General features: G+C 48.7%; 1 protein-coding gene across 3 annotated transcripts in view; it reads right to left on the reverse strand.

Annotated features, from left to right (window-relative positions):
• Nucleotides 1-16,627, reverse strand: part of NBN (nibrin) — a 732,941-nt gene that overhangs the window by 390,610 nt on the left and 325,704 nt on the right. For all 3 annotated transcript variants that reach the window (XM_069621324.1, XM_069621323.1, XM_069621322.1), the window contains exon 9: nt 334-478. In XM_069621324.1, the coding sequence (XP_069477425.1) occupies nt 334-478 (145 nt within the window). The remainder of the gene's footprint in view (nt 1-333; nt 479-16,627) is intronic.

The following is a 16,627-nucleotide window of genomic DNA, read 5'->3' on the forward strand; positions in this document are numbered from 1 at the left end:
GTTCATAGTTGGGTGCTGCACCATTTCCATAAAAAGAGCATATAAATATGCATGCAGTAATTAAGTATTTGCTTCAATGTCTTACATGTTGCAAGCACGTTACTGTAAGGACAGTGCTGGATGCCGTTAGATTCTCGCAATGGGTATGGACCCTTTGCCAGGTGTCCTGGAAGAACAAGGAGCCGTTGGGATATCACATTAGTTAACAATAGCATTAAGGAGGACAAGTTTTGGGGATAGCAGGTGAGCGCAGTCCTACCTTGGACGAGGTTGGCACCCACATAAACAATAGAGACACAGCAGAAACTAGTGAAAACATATTGAATACTTTACCATGTGTCTGGCTGATCCTGTGCTTCAGTGTTCGCAACGTAGGCTGTGGTGTTGAATGTGGGAGCAGGCATTATGGTCTCATCTATAGCCATACTTTCAGAAAGAGTTGGTGCTGAAATGGTCACCCTTGACTCAGCAGTGGACTCTGAAAATAATTTTTTTAAACTATTACGGCTGAGATGAGTTTAATGCATGTCATTTTCCATATGTGACAAGGGAGATGTCAAGAGTGAATCAAGCTTCTTAAGGGATTTCAGGTATTATGTAACAGCTAAAAACATGCATGGAAAATTGCCAAGTCAAGGTTAGAAAAGTGAGGCTGAATAAGGTAAACTAGAATGTCAGTTTCCAGAGAAACTAGCCAGACAAGTACAAACAGACATATGATATGATATCACATTTATAACGCGCCTATAGACAAGTGCTTCAAGGCGCGACGAAGCAAGGGAGGGCGAACAGAGGGAAGACAGAGACAGCGATCCTACTAGGCCAGGTGACATTAAGATCGTACAAGAGCAGGGGAGAGGGTAAGGGGAAAAGTGCGGGGTGAAAGGGGAGGGGGCAGTGCAGTAGATAGGATAACAGTAAAATACATAAAGACAATACAAAATAATAAAGGTGTGGCCAGCTGGTGGCACGTGCAAGGCTAAGTGCAGACATCAGGTGTCAAGCGCTAGTAGGGGCTGTAGGGATACAGACAGTCCCCGAATGCAACAGAGGCCAGGGGGTCAGTGCAGGTGTGCAACTGGCGGGGAGGGGACCCGGGCCTGAGATCAGAGTGTAACCAGGAAACCGGTGCAGTTTCAGATTCATCCAGGGGATCAGCAGGGGAGAGGAGGAGAGAAAGCAGAAGCAAAGAGGAAGGTCTTGAGGTGCATCCGGAACTGGAGATGGTTCTCCTCAAGTTTCAGGGAGGCAGGGAGGCTGTTCCAGAGGGAGGCCCCAGCAGAAGAAAGAGATCTACCCCCAACTCGCTGCTTGGAGAAGCGACTAACCCTGAGGGAGTTAGAGGCGGATGAGCGAAGAGCTCGAGAAGGATGATATTTCGGAAGAAAGAGTTGAAGGTATTGAAGCCCCAGGCCCCAGAAGGCCTTGTGGACATAGCAGAGGGTTTTGAACTTAATCATTGTCGCCACTGGGAGCCAGTGCAGAGATTTCAGTCCTGGAGAGATACGATCCTTGGGCTTGAGGCCAAGGACAAGTCTTGCAGTCCTGTTTTGGATGAGTTGCAGAGGGCGGAGAGTAGAGGCAGGAAGATTTAGAAAGAGGCTGTTGCAGTAGTCCAGCCTAGAGAGAACCAGAGCTCTGGAGACAGTGAGCTTCAGGGGAAGGAGCGGAAAGGAAGAATACCTCTTAGGAGGTGCAGCTGGTAGTGTGACTTCTTAGAGACGTCAGTATGTGAGGAGAGAAAGTGTGGAGTCGAAGAGGACCCCAAGGTTTTTAGCTTCACAGGTGGGAGCAGGAAGAGGGCAAAGAGAGGCCGGCCAGAGAGTGGCAGGAAAGGAGGGAGCAGGTGTGCCGATGAGGAGAATCCTGGTCTTACTGGCATTAAGGCAGAGATCATTGGCGGCCCACCACTCCTGGATGGCGGATAGTCAGAGATGAGAGAAGGAGAATTGGTGGCAGAAGGGAGCCTGAAAATGAGTTGAGTGTCATCCGCATAGCACTGAAAGTTGGGGCAGAGAGCAGCAATGCGGTGGGCAAGAAGTGCCAGATGTTGGTTGAACAGCCAGGAAGAAAGACCCCTGGGGAACACCACAGGTAGCGATGGAGGAGAAGAAGGACCCAAGTTGAACCTGGGAGGGTCGATCGGAGAAGAAGGAGGTCAGCCAAGCCAGGGCCTGATCGGTGATACCCAGGTTATCAGAGAGGCGGTTGAGCAGGACGGTATGGTTGACAGTGTCAAGGGCAGAAGAGAGATCAAGTAGGATGAGGACACAGGGGGTGTTGGAATCAAGGTTGGAGAGCAGGTTTGCATTGGATGCGAGCTGATCATCTGCTACAACTGCTGTTAGGGAGAATTTTAATTTATGTGCTAATTGCATCCCAGCTTAGAGAAAACCTGCTCTTTTGTTGGACTTAGGACTTTTTAATTTTAACTCCTGAGTGAGTGGGACCTTTTCCTCACTCTCTCATGTGTTTTCCCCTGATTAGGATTTTATGTTGTCACTGTTTTTGGAGTCTGACACAAACTCCACAGGCATCTGCTTTTTCTATAGTGATATACAGCACCCTCAATTCAGTGTCACTGAGAAATCCTTTGGATTTCTCTTAAGGTTTAAATACCTTTTCTTGGGTGAACTACTGTTCCCAAGAATAGTAAGGTGAAATTGATCTTACTTACCTTTTTAGTTTGTAGGTCCAGCACACAACATTTTATGTGGAGAGCTGGGGGGCTACCTAGTAGCCTCTTATCCTACTTTCTCATGTAACATTTGTTGTTACCCTCACTATTTTAAATGGCTGGTGGTTTAATTTTTACTACCAGTGTGCTTTTCTACAGCAGGCTGAACCCTCAGATGCAGTACAGCACCCATGGGTGTCCATTTAGTCAAAACGGCCCCGTCTTCTTTTCTCGCCATTTTCTGTTTGTAAGGACTTTCTTGGCTTTTACTCTGTGTGTTGAGACAGGTTTGAGCACTTTGTGTGTGGCTTCAGCCCTAAAGCCCACCCTTGGCTCCAGTGTGTCTGGAAGGGCAGGAAGTGAGCAAGGTTCCCAAAACTCCCCTGTAGTTTGTCTGTCTTGAGGAGTGACTGAACGAAACCAGTTGAGATTGGCCAGCTGGCTGTCCTTAAAGGACAGCCACCCTGCTGTGTGATTCAAGGGAAAAACTTGCATAAAAGGCAAGAGTTTTGGGACTAGAGGCAGAGTCGACCACTGGAAGAGACATCCGAAGAAGAAATTGTGAAGAGAAGCCTGCTGAAAACTCCTGGACCTTGAATTACCGGTGAAGCCCTGCTGCTGTGCGGACCTCCTTTTTCACCTCGATAGAGAAGCTCTGGACGGAACGACTTCTCGCCTTGGGCTGGTGGGACCAACTAGCCCGTGACAAACTCCACTTTGGCACAATCCCTGACTTGCTGTGACTCCCCAGTCTTGCAGAGGCCCAATCCCCGGGGTCCAGTGTCCATAACCGAGTGCAACATCTTCCGCAGAACGAATCCGGCCAAAAGCTCCAGGAGCCTCCTAAGGACACTCCAGAAGCAGGAAATCCCGATCCCGAGTCCCATCACCAGAGTCCAGGACCGAGGGAGCAAGGAAAGTCCAACCAGAGATATTCGTTTTGCATCAGTGCTCTTTGTGAGGCACTGAAACACTGAAGAACCGCTGAATCCAAGAAAACCTGTAGTGATGAAGTCCTTTCCTGAGTACTGCCGCAGGAGCCCTCCAGACGTCCTCCCTCTTGTCCCCATGACTGAGGCTCAGGAACCAGGGTCTGCTTGGCTGTAGCAAGACGGAATCCAGATGGACCACTTTCTTCAAACCAGAGGTACTTTTTGGGCTTGCGGTACTTACCTTCTTGCCTTAAGTCATGCTTTCTCACTTGAGAATTGCACTTGCTTAACTTTCTGAGTTTATGTCTACTCCCCTTTGCACAGGCTTAAAAGCTTGTGTGCCTTCAGTGGTTTTCTCTGAACTATCAGACTTTGTGAAAGACTTTTAGTATAGTCTTTGTCCAATTGACTTTGGCTGTCTTGGCTCCCAAAAGGAACCTTTCTGAATCCCTTGACTTTGGCATTGCTTGTCCCTCATAGGTTGTAATCTGCCGAACACTTTTACTACTGGGAAAGGCTTACCTAGATTTCATTGGAGGATTACAACTATCTTACTTGTATAAGAAAGTATGTTCCAACCTTTCTACTTTTCCTTAACTCTTCCTTTCTGAAACTCTGAGTCTAAAGAATATATTGATGTTATATATAAATGCAATACTATCCTTATTATTGAAGGCCCTTCAGGGTGTAGAAGAAATGTATTAGCATATCCAAAGAGCATTCACCAACGTTATTGGCTGTTGAAAAGTTATTCCAAAGTTTGCTTGACCGTTACAAACAATTGCCTTTTTTAAAGAATGCTCAACTAAAACTTGATGTGTAAATAAATAAATAAATAAATATATATATATAACTGAAACCTGGAGAGTGTAAGTGTTACTTGGTTACTTGTATTGACTGATTTCATCTGTACAGCTCGACAGCTTACATGTACCCCACTTGAGATAGGTCTGGCTGCTCAGTCACACTACCAACTTATGTAGTACAGACCTATACCAAAAGGTGGGTTACCTAGTACAAAGCAGATACGTCTTGTGTAGTCTCACACAGTGTGACTGCACCAATTCTTACCTAACAACTGCTAAGGCCACAGGAAAAACAAACAGGCAGTGGATGGTAATGCTTGCACACATTGAACGCTTGTAAAACAGCAGCATAGTTTGTTAGGCTTAATCTTGTGTTAATGCTGTCACATGCTGGACACTGCTTAGATGTTAAAAGTGCGACATAAATAAAATACAAAACAGACTACACACTTCATGTTTTCATGTTTGCTATATATTTGTTATAAATAAGTGTGTGACAATCAAGACAAGAATGTGAGCAGAGGTAAGTGGGTTTAATTTTTACAGGAACTCACATCTGAGCAGGGAGAAGCACATCCACACACTCCCAGCCCTGGTTTCAACGATATAACCAACCTCCTTAAACATAGCAATCCATTCCATTCAACCCACGCATTCCACTTCTCATATTCTAACCAGCCTCAACAATTCTACCCCCACAACACAACAGGATTACCCCATTATAAAAGTTGCAAGGAACGTTGGTGAACCCTCACAGATGCAGCTGCGGAACTCTGCCAGGAACAATGCCACATGACTATACAGCAGATTCCTATATGCCGACTGGCTTGACATCCCTGTTTGATCCTGCATCTTTGAATGAAAGTGGAGGTCAAGGAAGCTGAGACAAAGACAAGGCCATCCTCCTCCATGGCAATTCACTCGCCTTCACTCTCTTGAACCTGTAAAGAAGTCCTCTATATGGCTTTGAAAATGTCTAGTGGGGTGATCCCAAGGGCTGGGTACTTTCACAATCTAGTGGATGGTTGGCCCATTGATGGGGTACAGGGCATTACCTGGTCACATCCACTTAGTCCCCATTGCTTGGGTGAGGACAGTCACTGGAATGCCACTAGCAGACTACCAGACCCTGTCCCTTTAAAGACCCAAAATTAAGGAAGGAAGAGAAAGCGAGTAACCAATAGGAACAATGACCCTTTAAAAACATAGGATTTAAAATGTATAGAAAAGCACATAGTCCCTGTATGAAATCAGAAATCTGTAATCAGAAACAAAGGCAATTTACAATTTGTGGAAAACCTCTGGCCCAGACAATGACTTACTTAGACCACAGAAGCCTTCCCTGGTTCCAATGTGTCTTTGAGCCGTGTTACCTTTGAACCTCTGAGAGAAGTGGAAACTTTCTGTGGAATTTGTGTAGTGACGTTGCGTAAAACCATGACTGCCTCAGATACTTCTAGTTTCACGTTGCTCCAAGAACAGAGGCCAAAACTGTAGGTAATAGAAAACTGCGTAACCTTGGCGCCTGAGTAGTCCACCAGACACCTACACAAAAAACACGTGATCACAGGGATCCCATAAGTGAAGGCGTGGTCTTGCCCACCAGGCTCTCAGTGAACACAAGTGTGCGAATTAAGGTCCACCAATCCCGGGCCCTCTCTAATCTACGAACACTGGAGCAAACCCTGACAGCGATGGTAAATAAGGGGGGGAGGGCCTCAGGCTCTATAAGCCCACACTTTAAGTCAAGCTCGGGGGTGGGGGGAGGACATGTTGAGTGGGTGCAGGGAGGAGGGCCGTTGGAAGGAAATAGGGGAGAGGAGAAGGAGCGTGGCGAAGGAGCATTGTGAGGAGAAGGAGTGCAGAGGAGGGGACTCTAAGATCAGAAGGGTGGTCGAAAGATCAGGAAATGGTGGTTGAGCAAAAGGAGAAGTTGGTCAAAAGATGAGGATGGTGAGAATCAGGAAGAAGTGGTTGAAACATCAGGAGGACATGTTTGAGTAGCAGGAAGAGCAGGTTGAAAGGTCAGAGGAGGAGGATGTGAATCAGGAAGAGGTGATTAACACATAAGAAAAAGGTAGTTGAAACATCAGAATGAGGTAGTTGAGCAAAAGCAGGTGGTGGGTCAATGAGGACGAGAAGGTGGCTGCAACCAGAAGGAGGCAGTTGAAACTTCAGGAGGCTGTGATAGGAATAAGTGACCAGGAGGAGGAAAGTAAACACCAGGATGAGGTGACAAAGGTGAGACACAAGGAAGAGGTTGGTGACCATCAGAAGTGGGGAGAAAGATAGTGAGAAAAATGGAGGTGACAGTGGGCACATCTGTTCCAAAGGAAAGCGAAGGACCCTGATCTTCTGGGGCTGGACTCAAAGTGGAAAAAGAAACAAATCTTTGACAGAGTGCTGTTGTGGAGGGTTTGGCAAGTAGAGCTGTGGCTTGGTGGGTAGAAGGGACCAGTCTGAAACTTGGAGCGGGAGATGAAAGTTCCATCCCTCACTTCCATGCTACCAGCCCCTCTCCTCATCATCCTATGATGTGAAGCAAGCCTTATCCACCAAGAGACAGAGAGCGAGAGACAGAGAGAGAGAGAGAGAGTTACAGAGCTACAGAGTGAGAGTGGAACAGAGAAAGAGAGAGAGACAGAGAAAATGCCAAATGAACTGTGGGAAGTGATTTTCTTTTGTGAACAAAAGAATAAAAAAAAACAGTTTGTTATACCCTCAAAAACCTGCAAAGGGTCCGGAGATCCCATAGACCCGCAAAACGAGGAAGAGTGGTTCGGGTTGCCCGTAAACCCTCAACATGGGGAACAAGCTTTTGGGAACCCCATAAGCCTGCAACCAGAGCCATAAACTTGGGAGGGGTAGACAAAGTAGACCAAAAGAGGAAAACAGTGTACAAGCAGGGGTAATTGCTGACCTGAAGCTTGCTCCCAGACCTTCTCCAGACCAGGTAGTGGCTGGAATCTGGTGTCATGCCTGCGCCATGGGCGCATCCATTTACGCTCAATTTGGACTATATGTTTATCACTCTTGGATCCATCTATATTTACTTTGGGAACTTTATTTCCCATTTGCGAGACTTTGCTGCTTAATTATTATTTCCAACAAACTACGCATACCATAATGCACCTGGCTACAAGCATCGATTCCTGGCTGTTCCTATTGGTTATCAAAGGAACTACACCCCCCAGAAGCCCTAGAGACTTGCGCTGCTTCCACCAGCCCAGGAACAGAAAGGGAGGTGGCCGATTGCCTGCAGGTGTGCTTCGCCAGGTGCAACCAATTAGCCTGCCCCTGAGCTGGGCTAGGCAGTATAAAGGCTGCTGCCTGCAGTGGCTCAGCCTCTTGCATCTGAGAGTCCTTCATCCACCTTTTGCTTCTTCCTACGGATCTTTTATGCTGCTTACCTTCCCTCCTGCTTGGACCCTGCCTTGTTGCTTGCTCCACCCTGCTGCCTCCAGCCATAGCCTTCCAGGCTCCCTGCCTCACAGCCCTGCTCCTCTGGGCTCTCCACATTGCAGCCAATCCCGCTCTGCTGCCTTCCAGCCTCCGCCCTTGCCCTGCTGGGCTCTCTACATTGCAGCTGATCACGCTCTGCTGCTTTCCAGCCTCAGCCCTTGTCCTCTGGGCTCCCTGCTCTGCAGCCTGCCTCACTCCGGCTGCCTTCAGCCCTTGTCTTCTGAGCTCCCTGCTCTGCAGCCTGCCTCACTCCGGCTGCCTTAGCCCTTGTCCTCTGGGCTCCCTGCTCTGCAGCCTGCCTCACTCCGGCTGCCTTCAGCCCTTGTCTTCTGGGCTCCCTGCTCTGCAGCCTGCCTCACTCCGGCTGCCTTCAGCCCTCGTCTTCCGAGCTCCCTGCTCTGCACCCTGCCTCACTCCAGCTGCCTTAGCCCTTGTCCTCTGGGCTCCCTGCTCTGCAGCCTGCCTCACTCCGGCTGCCTTCAGCCCTTGTCTTCTGGGCTCCCTACCCTGCAGCCTGCCTCACTCCGGCTGCCTTAGCCCTTGTCCTCTGGGCTCCCTGCTCTGCAGCCTACCTCACTCTGGCTACCTACAGCCCTTGTCCTCTGGGCCTTCCTACTTTGCAGCTTATCACGCTCCGCTGCCTACTACCTACCTTTTCCGCTTGGTTCTCGGCCTAGCAGCCCTCTACAGTCCTCTGCTACCTTCTACGTTCAGCGGCCCTGTCCCTCAGGGTTCACTCCTTACTGCCCGGTCCTTTTTGGGATCCTTGCCGTGCAGTCTGCTTAACTCTGCTGCCCTAAGCCCTTTTCCTCTGGGCTTTCTACCTTACTTTCCCACTCCTGTGGGCTTACTCATTGCTTTCCTGCTCCTCTGAGCTCTCAACCTTGTTCCTTACTGTCCTCTGCTATCCTATCCTGTTACACGACTTTCCTTTCATTTCCTTCTGCTAGTTTGCTATCACCTCCTTTCCTGGATTTGTCTGTAGTATCTTCTCTTGTACTGTTTGTAGACCCTTTTGTACAGAGCTTGTCTGTTGGTTCCCATCATTCAACCTCTGCCCCTTCCCCTGTCCTGTTTCTACATTACAGACACCCAGAGCTGCTGTTCCAAGTCATGAGCAAACAGCGTGGGCCTCTGTTATAGCAAACTGTGCAGAAGGCTAGAGTATTTCCAAGGTTCGTGGAATACTCTTTTCCTATATCTGCATACAACCCAAGAGGGTATTCATTCTGTATCTTTTCCCTTGCTACTCTTGCTTACTCTTCGTTCTCTTTCCTTTCCGCTGTGTGTGTTCTTATCTGTCCACTTTATTTGGCACAACCACCCAAACCCTTTCTGGGTGTCCTGTGCCACTCTTAATAGAGTGCCACTCCTGACAGAATGCAAGAGCCAAAAATGTCTTGTTCCATAGGCCGGAAAGGCACACACAGAACAAAGATGCTTTACTTTCGGGTTAAGAAACCTTTGCATAAACCTATGGTTTCCCTAAGGACAGCAAACAAGAACCTTAGTCTAAAGGACAGTCTCGCCTTAGTAAACAAAGATTTACAAGCACGGTATTATACTCACTGGCTAGCTGACCCTTCTTCCATGTACAATTATTATGACATTTGCGACTATGACCCGCAGTCCTTATCTGTTGCAGAGCTACAGCAAGATAATGAATTCTTACAGATCTTGTTAAACCAAACAGTGAAAAACACTCCTGCGTCTTCTGACAAGCCTTCTAACACCGCAACAGACAAGGATATAGCACTCATTGTGGGAGACTCTAAACCAGAATATGCTGTTGCCAGAGTGATATGCGCAAGATCAGCTTGGCAAGCTCCCCAGAATGCTGGAAACCCTTATTTGACAGGACAAGGCAGTCATTATCCTGAGGGTTGTGCATCTGGTCCTGGGTACAAAAGACCTATACTAACCATCGGTTGTCTTAATGCTTCCACAGTATCTACTAACCATAATAACCCTAAGGTCAGTCTTCCCATTGCTACAACCGAATTTTCTGCCACACCAGCTTCTGAAGCTTTAGATCAAACTAATGATACTTACCTGCTACACGAACAACTCCTACGCCTTAAAAGAAAGACCGAAGACCTCTATGATGACTTTGTTTATTTGCATTATAAGAATCTTATGAAGGGACATAAGTCACCAGACCATAGGACACTATGTCCAACACCTGACATATTATCTTTAGAGATCGACATGATAAGGCCTGGAATTGCCATACAGAAAAGTATAAAGACTTATACCAAGCAGATGGAAGACCTAAATATAGCATATGGAAGACCTAAATATAGCATATGTATCCCTTCTAAAGACTGACACAGCTCTTTCACTTTCCAGCCACAGAAACTCAGGTTGTTGTACTGACAGAAAAGAATTAACTCCTCCGGTGGGTCAAATCACGCACACAGCCATTACACCACAAAAAAAGGGTGGTCTTCTGATTGGAAATCCCTCTGAGTCAAGGGATGGTTCCGCCCTCGCCCTTGCCTATTGTCCAGTACTCACACTTACAACCTCTTCTGAAATGACAATGGCAGCTGGAGAGACTGGCGCAGTTCACACCGAGCATGCTGAAGTGGCAAGCGGGGCTTGTCAAAGTGTGGCTGTGCTATCAGACAACACTCTTGAGCAATCAACATCTTCAGTTTCTTCGATACCCCCTGAATCGCCAGTGGTTGAGGTACCCGATCCACCAGTAGTTGCAACACCTGAACTGTCTGTAGCTGCTAGAGCACCCGAACTTCCAACTGCAATTCATGATCTTCCTGCTGCCGTGGTTCCTAAACTCCCTGCCACATTTGAGACTCCTCAAGTCTCTGCTGCAAATCTTGAGGTTGCTATGGCTACTGTGATTCCTGAAGCTACTGCTAATTTTGATGCTCCCGATGCCCAGATTTCTACTTCCTTCGCAGTTGTGCTCGCTGCAGCGCAATCCTCTGCTACACAACCTGATCCCTCAGCACCTTCTCTTCCTGATCCTACATCCGCCATGCTAACTGTTGCAATGTCAGCGAAGGGTTTTCCTGTTAAGACTACTGCTCCAGTTGTTCCTGCTGGTGTATCTATAGCACTAAGACTGCCAGACTCTACTCTACCAGTCTCAGGTGCGTTCCAGCCCGCTGGCTCTCTCATGAGACCCACACACCCAGTTGCTACCGCCTTGATACTCTCTACAGCCATTCAAGATCTCACTGCTGCTGTTACCTCTGAAATGTCTACTAATCATGGGAAAACCGCCGCTGTGACTCCTGAACTCTCTGCGGCTAACCCTAACGTTGTCATTGCTGCTTCGAATGTCTTGGAAAGCCTTCCTAAAGCTACCAACTCTGCTGTACCTATGGCTTCACTTTCCAGCACCATATTGTTGCCCGTCAAAGCAAAATCTATCATGGAGCCTGCAGCAGTTTTTCGCAGTCCCTCTCTTCATGCACACTCAGTTGGGGTCTGTGGTCCAAAGACTTCGTCTGTTCTGATTTCTACATCAAAAGTCCAGAACTTTGGTACTATCTCCGTCATTCAAGACTCTCACCTTGCAACCCGTTTCTGGTGCTTCATGATGTGCCTTTTTGGAGTAAGACTCTTGTACGGTGTGACAGACATTCTTCCTATAGGTCGGTCTTCAGGGAGCCTGGAGAGGGGCATACTGTCATGCCTGCGCCATGGGCGCATCCATTTACGCTCAATTTGGACTATATGTTTATCATTTATTTACAACAGACTCTTGGATCCATCTATATTTACTTTGGGAACTTTATTTCCCATTTGCGAGACTTTGCTGCTTAATTATTATTTCCAACAAACTATGCATACCATAATGCACCTGGCTACAAGCATCGATTCCTGGCTGTTCCTATTGGTTATCAAAGGAACTACACCCCCCAGAAGCCCTAGAGACTTGCGCTGCTTCCACCAGCCCAGGAACAGAAAGGGAGGTGGCCGATTGCCTGCAGGTGTGCTTCGCCAGGTGCAACCAATTAGCCTGCCCCTGAGCTGGGCTAGGCAGTATAAAGGCTGCTGCCTGCAGTGGCTCAGCCTCTTGCATCTGAGAGTCCTTCCTCCACCTTTTGCTTCTTCCTACGGATCTTGTATGCTGCTTACCTTCACTCCTGCTTGGACCCTGCCTTGTTGCTTGCTCCACCCTGCTGCCTCCAGCCATAGCCTTCCAGGCTCCCTGCCTCACAGCCCTGCTCCTCTGGGCTCTCCACATTGCAGCCAATCCCGCTCTGCTGCCTTCCAGCCTCCGCCCTTGCCCTGCCGGGCTCTCTACATTGCAGCTGATCACGCTCTGCTGCTTTCCACCCTCAGCCCTTGTTCTCTGGTCTCCCTGCTCTGCAGCCTGCCTCACTCCGGCTGCCTTCAGCCCTTGTCTTCTGAGCTCCCTGCTCTGCAGCCTGCCTCACTCCGGCTGCCTTAGCCCTTGTCCTCTGGGCTCCCTGCTCTGCAGCCTGCCTCACTCCGGCTGCCTTCAGCCCTTGTCTTCTGGGCTCCCTGCTCTGCAGCCTGCCTCACTCCGGCTGCCTTCAGCCCTTGTCTTCTGAGCTCCCTGCTCTGCAGCCTGCCTCACTCCGGCTGCCTTAGCCCTTGTCCTCTGGGCTCCCTGCTCTGCAGCCTGCCTCACTCCGGCTGCCTTCAGCCCTTGTCTTCTGGGCTCCCTGCCCTGCAGCCTGCCTCACTCCGGCTGCCTTAGCCCTTGTCCTCTGGGCTCCCTGCTCTGCAGCCTACCTCACTCTGGCTACCTACAGCCCTTGTCCTCTGGGCCTTCCTACTTTGCAGCTTATCACGCTCCGCTGCCTACTACCTACCTTTTCCGCTTGGTTCTCGGCCTAGCAGCCCTCTACAGTCCTCTGCTACCTTCTACGTTCAGCGGCCCTGTCCCTCAGGGTTCACTCCTTACTGCCCGGTCCTTTTTGGGATCCTTGCTGTGCAGTCTGCTTAACTCTGCTGCCCTAAGCCCTTTTCCTCAGGGCTTTCTACCTTACTTTCCCACTCCTGTGGGCTTACTCATTGCTTTCCTGCTCCTCTGAGCTCTCAACCTTGTTCCTTACTGTCCTCTGCTATCCTATCCTGTTACACGACTTTCCTTTCATTTCCTTCTGCTAGTTTGCTATCACCTCCTTTCCTGGATTTGTCTGTAGTATCTTCTCCTGTACTGTTTGTAGACCCTTTTGTACAGAGCTTGTCTGTTGGTTCCCATCAGTCAACCTCTGCCCCTTCCCTTGTCCTGTTTCTACATTACAGACACCCAGAGCTGCTGTTCCAAGTCATGAGCAAACAGCGTGGGCCTCTGTTATAGCAAACTGTGCAGAAGGCTAGAGTATTTCCAAGGTTCGTGGAATACTCTTTTCCTATATCTGCATACACCCCAAGAGGGTATTCATTCTGTATCTTTTCCCTTGCTACTCTTGCTTACTCTTCGTTCTCTTTCCTTTCCGCTGTGTGTGTTCTTATCTGTCCACTTTATTTGGCACAACCACCCAAACCCTTTCTGGGTGTCCTGTGCCACTCTTAATAGAGTGCCACTCCTGACAGAATGCAAGAGCCAAAAATGTCTTGTTCCATAGGCCGGAAAGGCACACACAGAACAAAGATGCTTTCCTTTCGGGTTAAGAAACCTTTGCATAAACCTATGGTTTCCCTAAGGACAGCAAACAAGAACCTTAGTCTAAAGGACAGTCTCGCCTTAGTAAACAAACATTTACAAGCACGGTATTATACTCACTGGCTAGCTGATCCTTCTTCCATGTACAATTATTATGACATTTGCGACTATGACCCGCAGTCCTTATCTGTTGCAGAGCTACAGCAAGATAATTAATTCTTACAGATCTTGTTAAACCAAACAGTGAAAAACACTCCTGCGTCTTCTGACAAGCCTTCTAACACTGCAACAGACAAGGATATAGCACTCATTGTGGGAGACTCTAAACCAGAATACGCTGTTGCCAGAGTGATATGCGCAAGATCAGCTTGGCAAGCTCCCCAGAATGCTGGAAACCCTTATTTGACAGGACAAGGTAGTCATTATCCTGAGGTTTGTGCATCTGGTCCTGGGTACAAAAGACCTATACTAACCATCGGTTGTCTTAATGCTTCCACAGTATCTACTAACCATAATAACCCTAAGGTCAGTCTTCCCATTGCTACAACCGAATTTTCTGCCACACCAGCTTCTGAAGCTTTAGATCAAACTAATGATACTTACCTGCTACACGAACAACTCCTACGCCTTAAAAGAAAGACCGAAGACCTCTATGATGACTTTGTTTATTTGCATTATAAGAATCTTATGAAGGGACACAAGTCACCAGACCATCTGACACTATGTCCAACACCTGACATATTATCTTTAGAGATCGACATGATAAGGCCTGGAATTGCCATACAGAAAAGTATAAAGACTTATACCAAGCAGATGGAAGACCTAAATATAGCATATGTATCCCTTCTAAAGACTGACACAGCTCTTTCACTTTCCAGCCACAGAAACTCAGGTTGTTGTACTGACAGAAAAGAATTAACTCCTCCGGTGGGTCAAATCACGCACACAGCCATTACACCACAAAACAAGGGTGATCTTCTGATTGGAAATCCCTCTGAGTCAAAGGATGGTTCCGCCCTCACCCTTGCCTATTGTCCAGTACTCACACTTACAACCTCTTCTGAAATGACAATGGCAGCTGGAGAGACTGGCGCAGTTCACACCGAGCATGCTGAAGTGGCAAGCGGGGCTTGTCAAAGTGTGGCTGTGCTATCAGACAACACTCTTGAGCAATCAACATCTTCAGTTTCTTCGATACCCCCTGAATCGCCAGTGGTTGAGGTACCCGATCCACCAGTAGTTGCAACACCTGAACTGTCTGTAGCTGCTACAGCACCCGAACTTCCAACTGCAATTCATGATCTTCCTGCTGCCGTGGTTCCTAAACTCCCTGCCACATTTGAGACTCCTCAAGTCTCTGCTGCAAATCTTGAGGTTGCTATGGCTACTGTGATTCCTGAAGCTACTGCTAATTTTGATGCTCCCGATGCCCAGATTTCTACTTCCTTCGCAGCTGTGCTCGCTGCAGCGCAATCCTCTGCTACACAACCTGATCCCTCAGCACCTTCTCTTCCTGATCCTACATCCGCCATGCTAACTGTTGCAAGGTCAGCGAAGGGTTTTCCTGTTAAGACTACTGCTCCAGTTGTTCCTGCTGGTGTATCTATAGCACTAAGACTGCCAGACTCTACTCTACCAGTCTCAGGTGCGTTCCAGCCCGCTGGCTCTCTCATGAGACCCACACACCCAGTTGCTACCGCCTTGATACTCTCTACAGCCATTCAAGATCTCACTGCTGCTGTTACCTCTGAACTGTCTACTAATCATGGGAAAACCGCCGCTGTGACTCCTGAACTCTCTGCGGCTAACCCTAACGTTGTCATTGCTGCTTCGGATGTCTTGGAAAGCCTTCCTAAAGCTACCAACTCTGCTGTACCTATGGCTTCACTTTCCAGCACCATATTGTTGCCCGTCAAAGCAAAATCTATCATGGAGCCTGCAGCAGTTTTTCGCAGTCCCTCTCTTCATGCACACTCAGTTGGGGTCTGTGGTCCAAAGACTTCGTCTGTTCTGATTTCTACATCAAAAGTCCAGAACTTTGGTACTATCTCCGTCACTCAAGACTCTCACCTTGCAACCCGTTTCTGGTGCTTCATGATGTGCCTTTTTGGAGTAAGACTCTTGTACGGTGTGACAGACATTCTTCCTATAGGTCGGTCTTCAGGGAGCCTGGAGAGGGGCATACTGTCATGCCTGCGCCATGGGCGCATCCATTTACGCTCAATTTGGACTATATGTTTATCATTTATTTACAACAGACTCTTGGATCCATCTATATTTACTTTGGGAACTTTATTTCCCATTTGCGAGACTTTGCTGCTTAATTATTATTTCCAACAAACTATGCATACCATAATGCACCTGGCTACAAGCATCGATTCCTGGCTGTTCCTATTGGTTATCAAAGGAACTACACCCCCCAGAAGCCCTAGAGACTTGCGCTGCTTCCACCAGCCCAGGAACAGAAAGGGAGGTGGCCGATTGCCTGCAGGTGTGCTTCGCCAGGTGCAACCAATTAGCCTGCCCCTGAGCTGGGCTAGGCAGTATAAAGGCTGCTGCCTGCAGTGGCTCAGCCTCTTGCATCTGAGAGTCCTTCCTCCACCTTTTGCGTCTTCCTACGGATCTTGTATGCTGCTTACCTTCACTCCTGCTTGGACCCTGCCTTGTTGCTTGCTCCACCCTGCTGCCTCCAGCCATAGCCTTCCAGGCTCCCTGCCTCACAGCCCTGCTCCTCTGGGCTCTCCACATTGCAGCCAATCCCGCTCTGCTGCCTTCCAGCCTCCGCCCTTGCCCTGCCGGGCTCTCTACATTGCAGCTGATCACGCTCTGCTGCTTTCCACCCTCAGCCCTTGTTCTCTGGTCTCCCTGCTCTGCAGCCTGCCTCACTCCGGCTGCCTTCAGCCCTTGTCTTCTGAGCTCCCTGCTCTGCAGCCTGCCTCACTCCGGCTGCCTTAGCCCTTGTCCTCTGGGCTCCCTGCTCTGCAGCCTGCCTCACTCCGGCTGCCTTCAGCCCTTGTCTTCTGGGCTCCCTGCTCTGCAGCCTGCCTCACTCCGGCTGCCTTCAGCCCTTGTCTTCTGAGCTCCCTGCTCTGCAGCCTGCCTCACTCCGGCTGCCTTAGCCCTTGTCCTCTGGGCTCCC

The sequence above is a fragment of the Ambystoma mexicanum genome, chromosome 5q (genome assembly GCF_040938575.1).
Source record: "Ambystoma mexicanum isolate Mex_15411 chromosome 5q, UKY_AmexF1_1, whole genome shotgun sequence".
Classification (NCBI taxonomy): Eukaryota; Metazoa; Chordata; class Amphibia; order Caudata; family Ambystomatidae; genus Ambystoma; species Ambystoma mexicanum.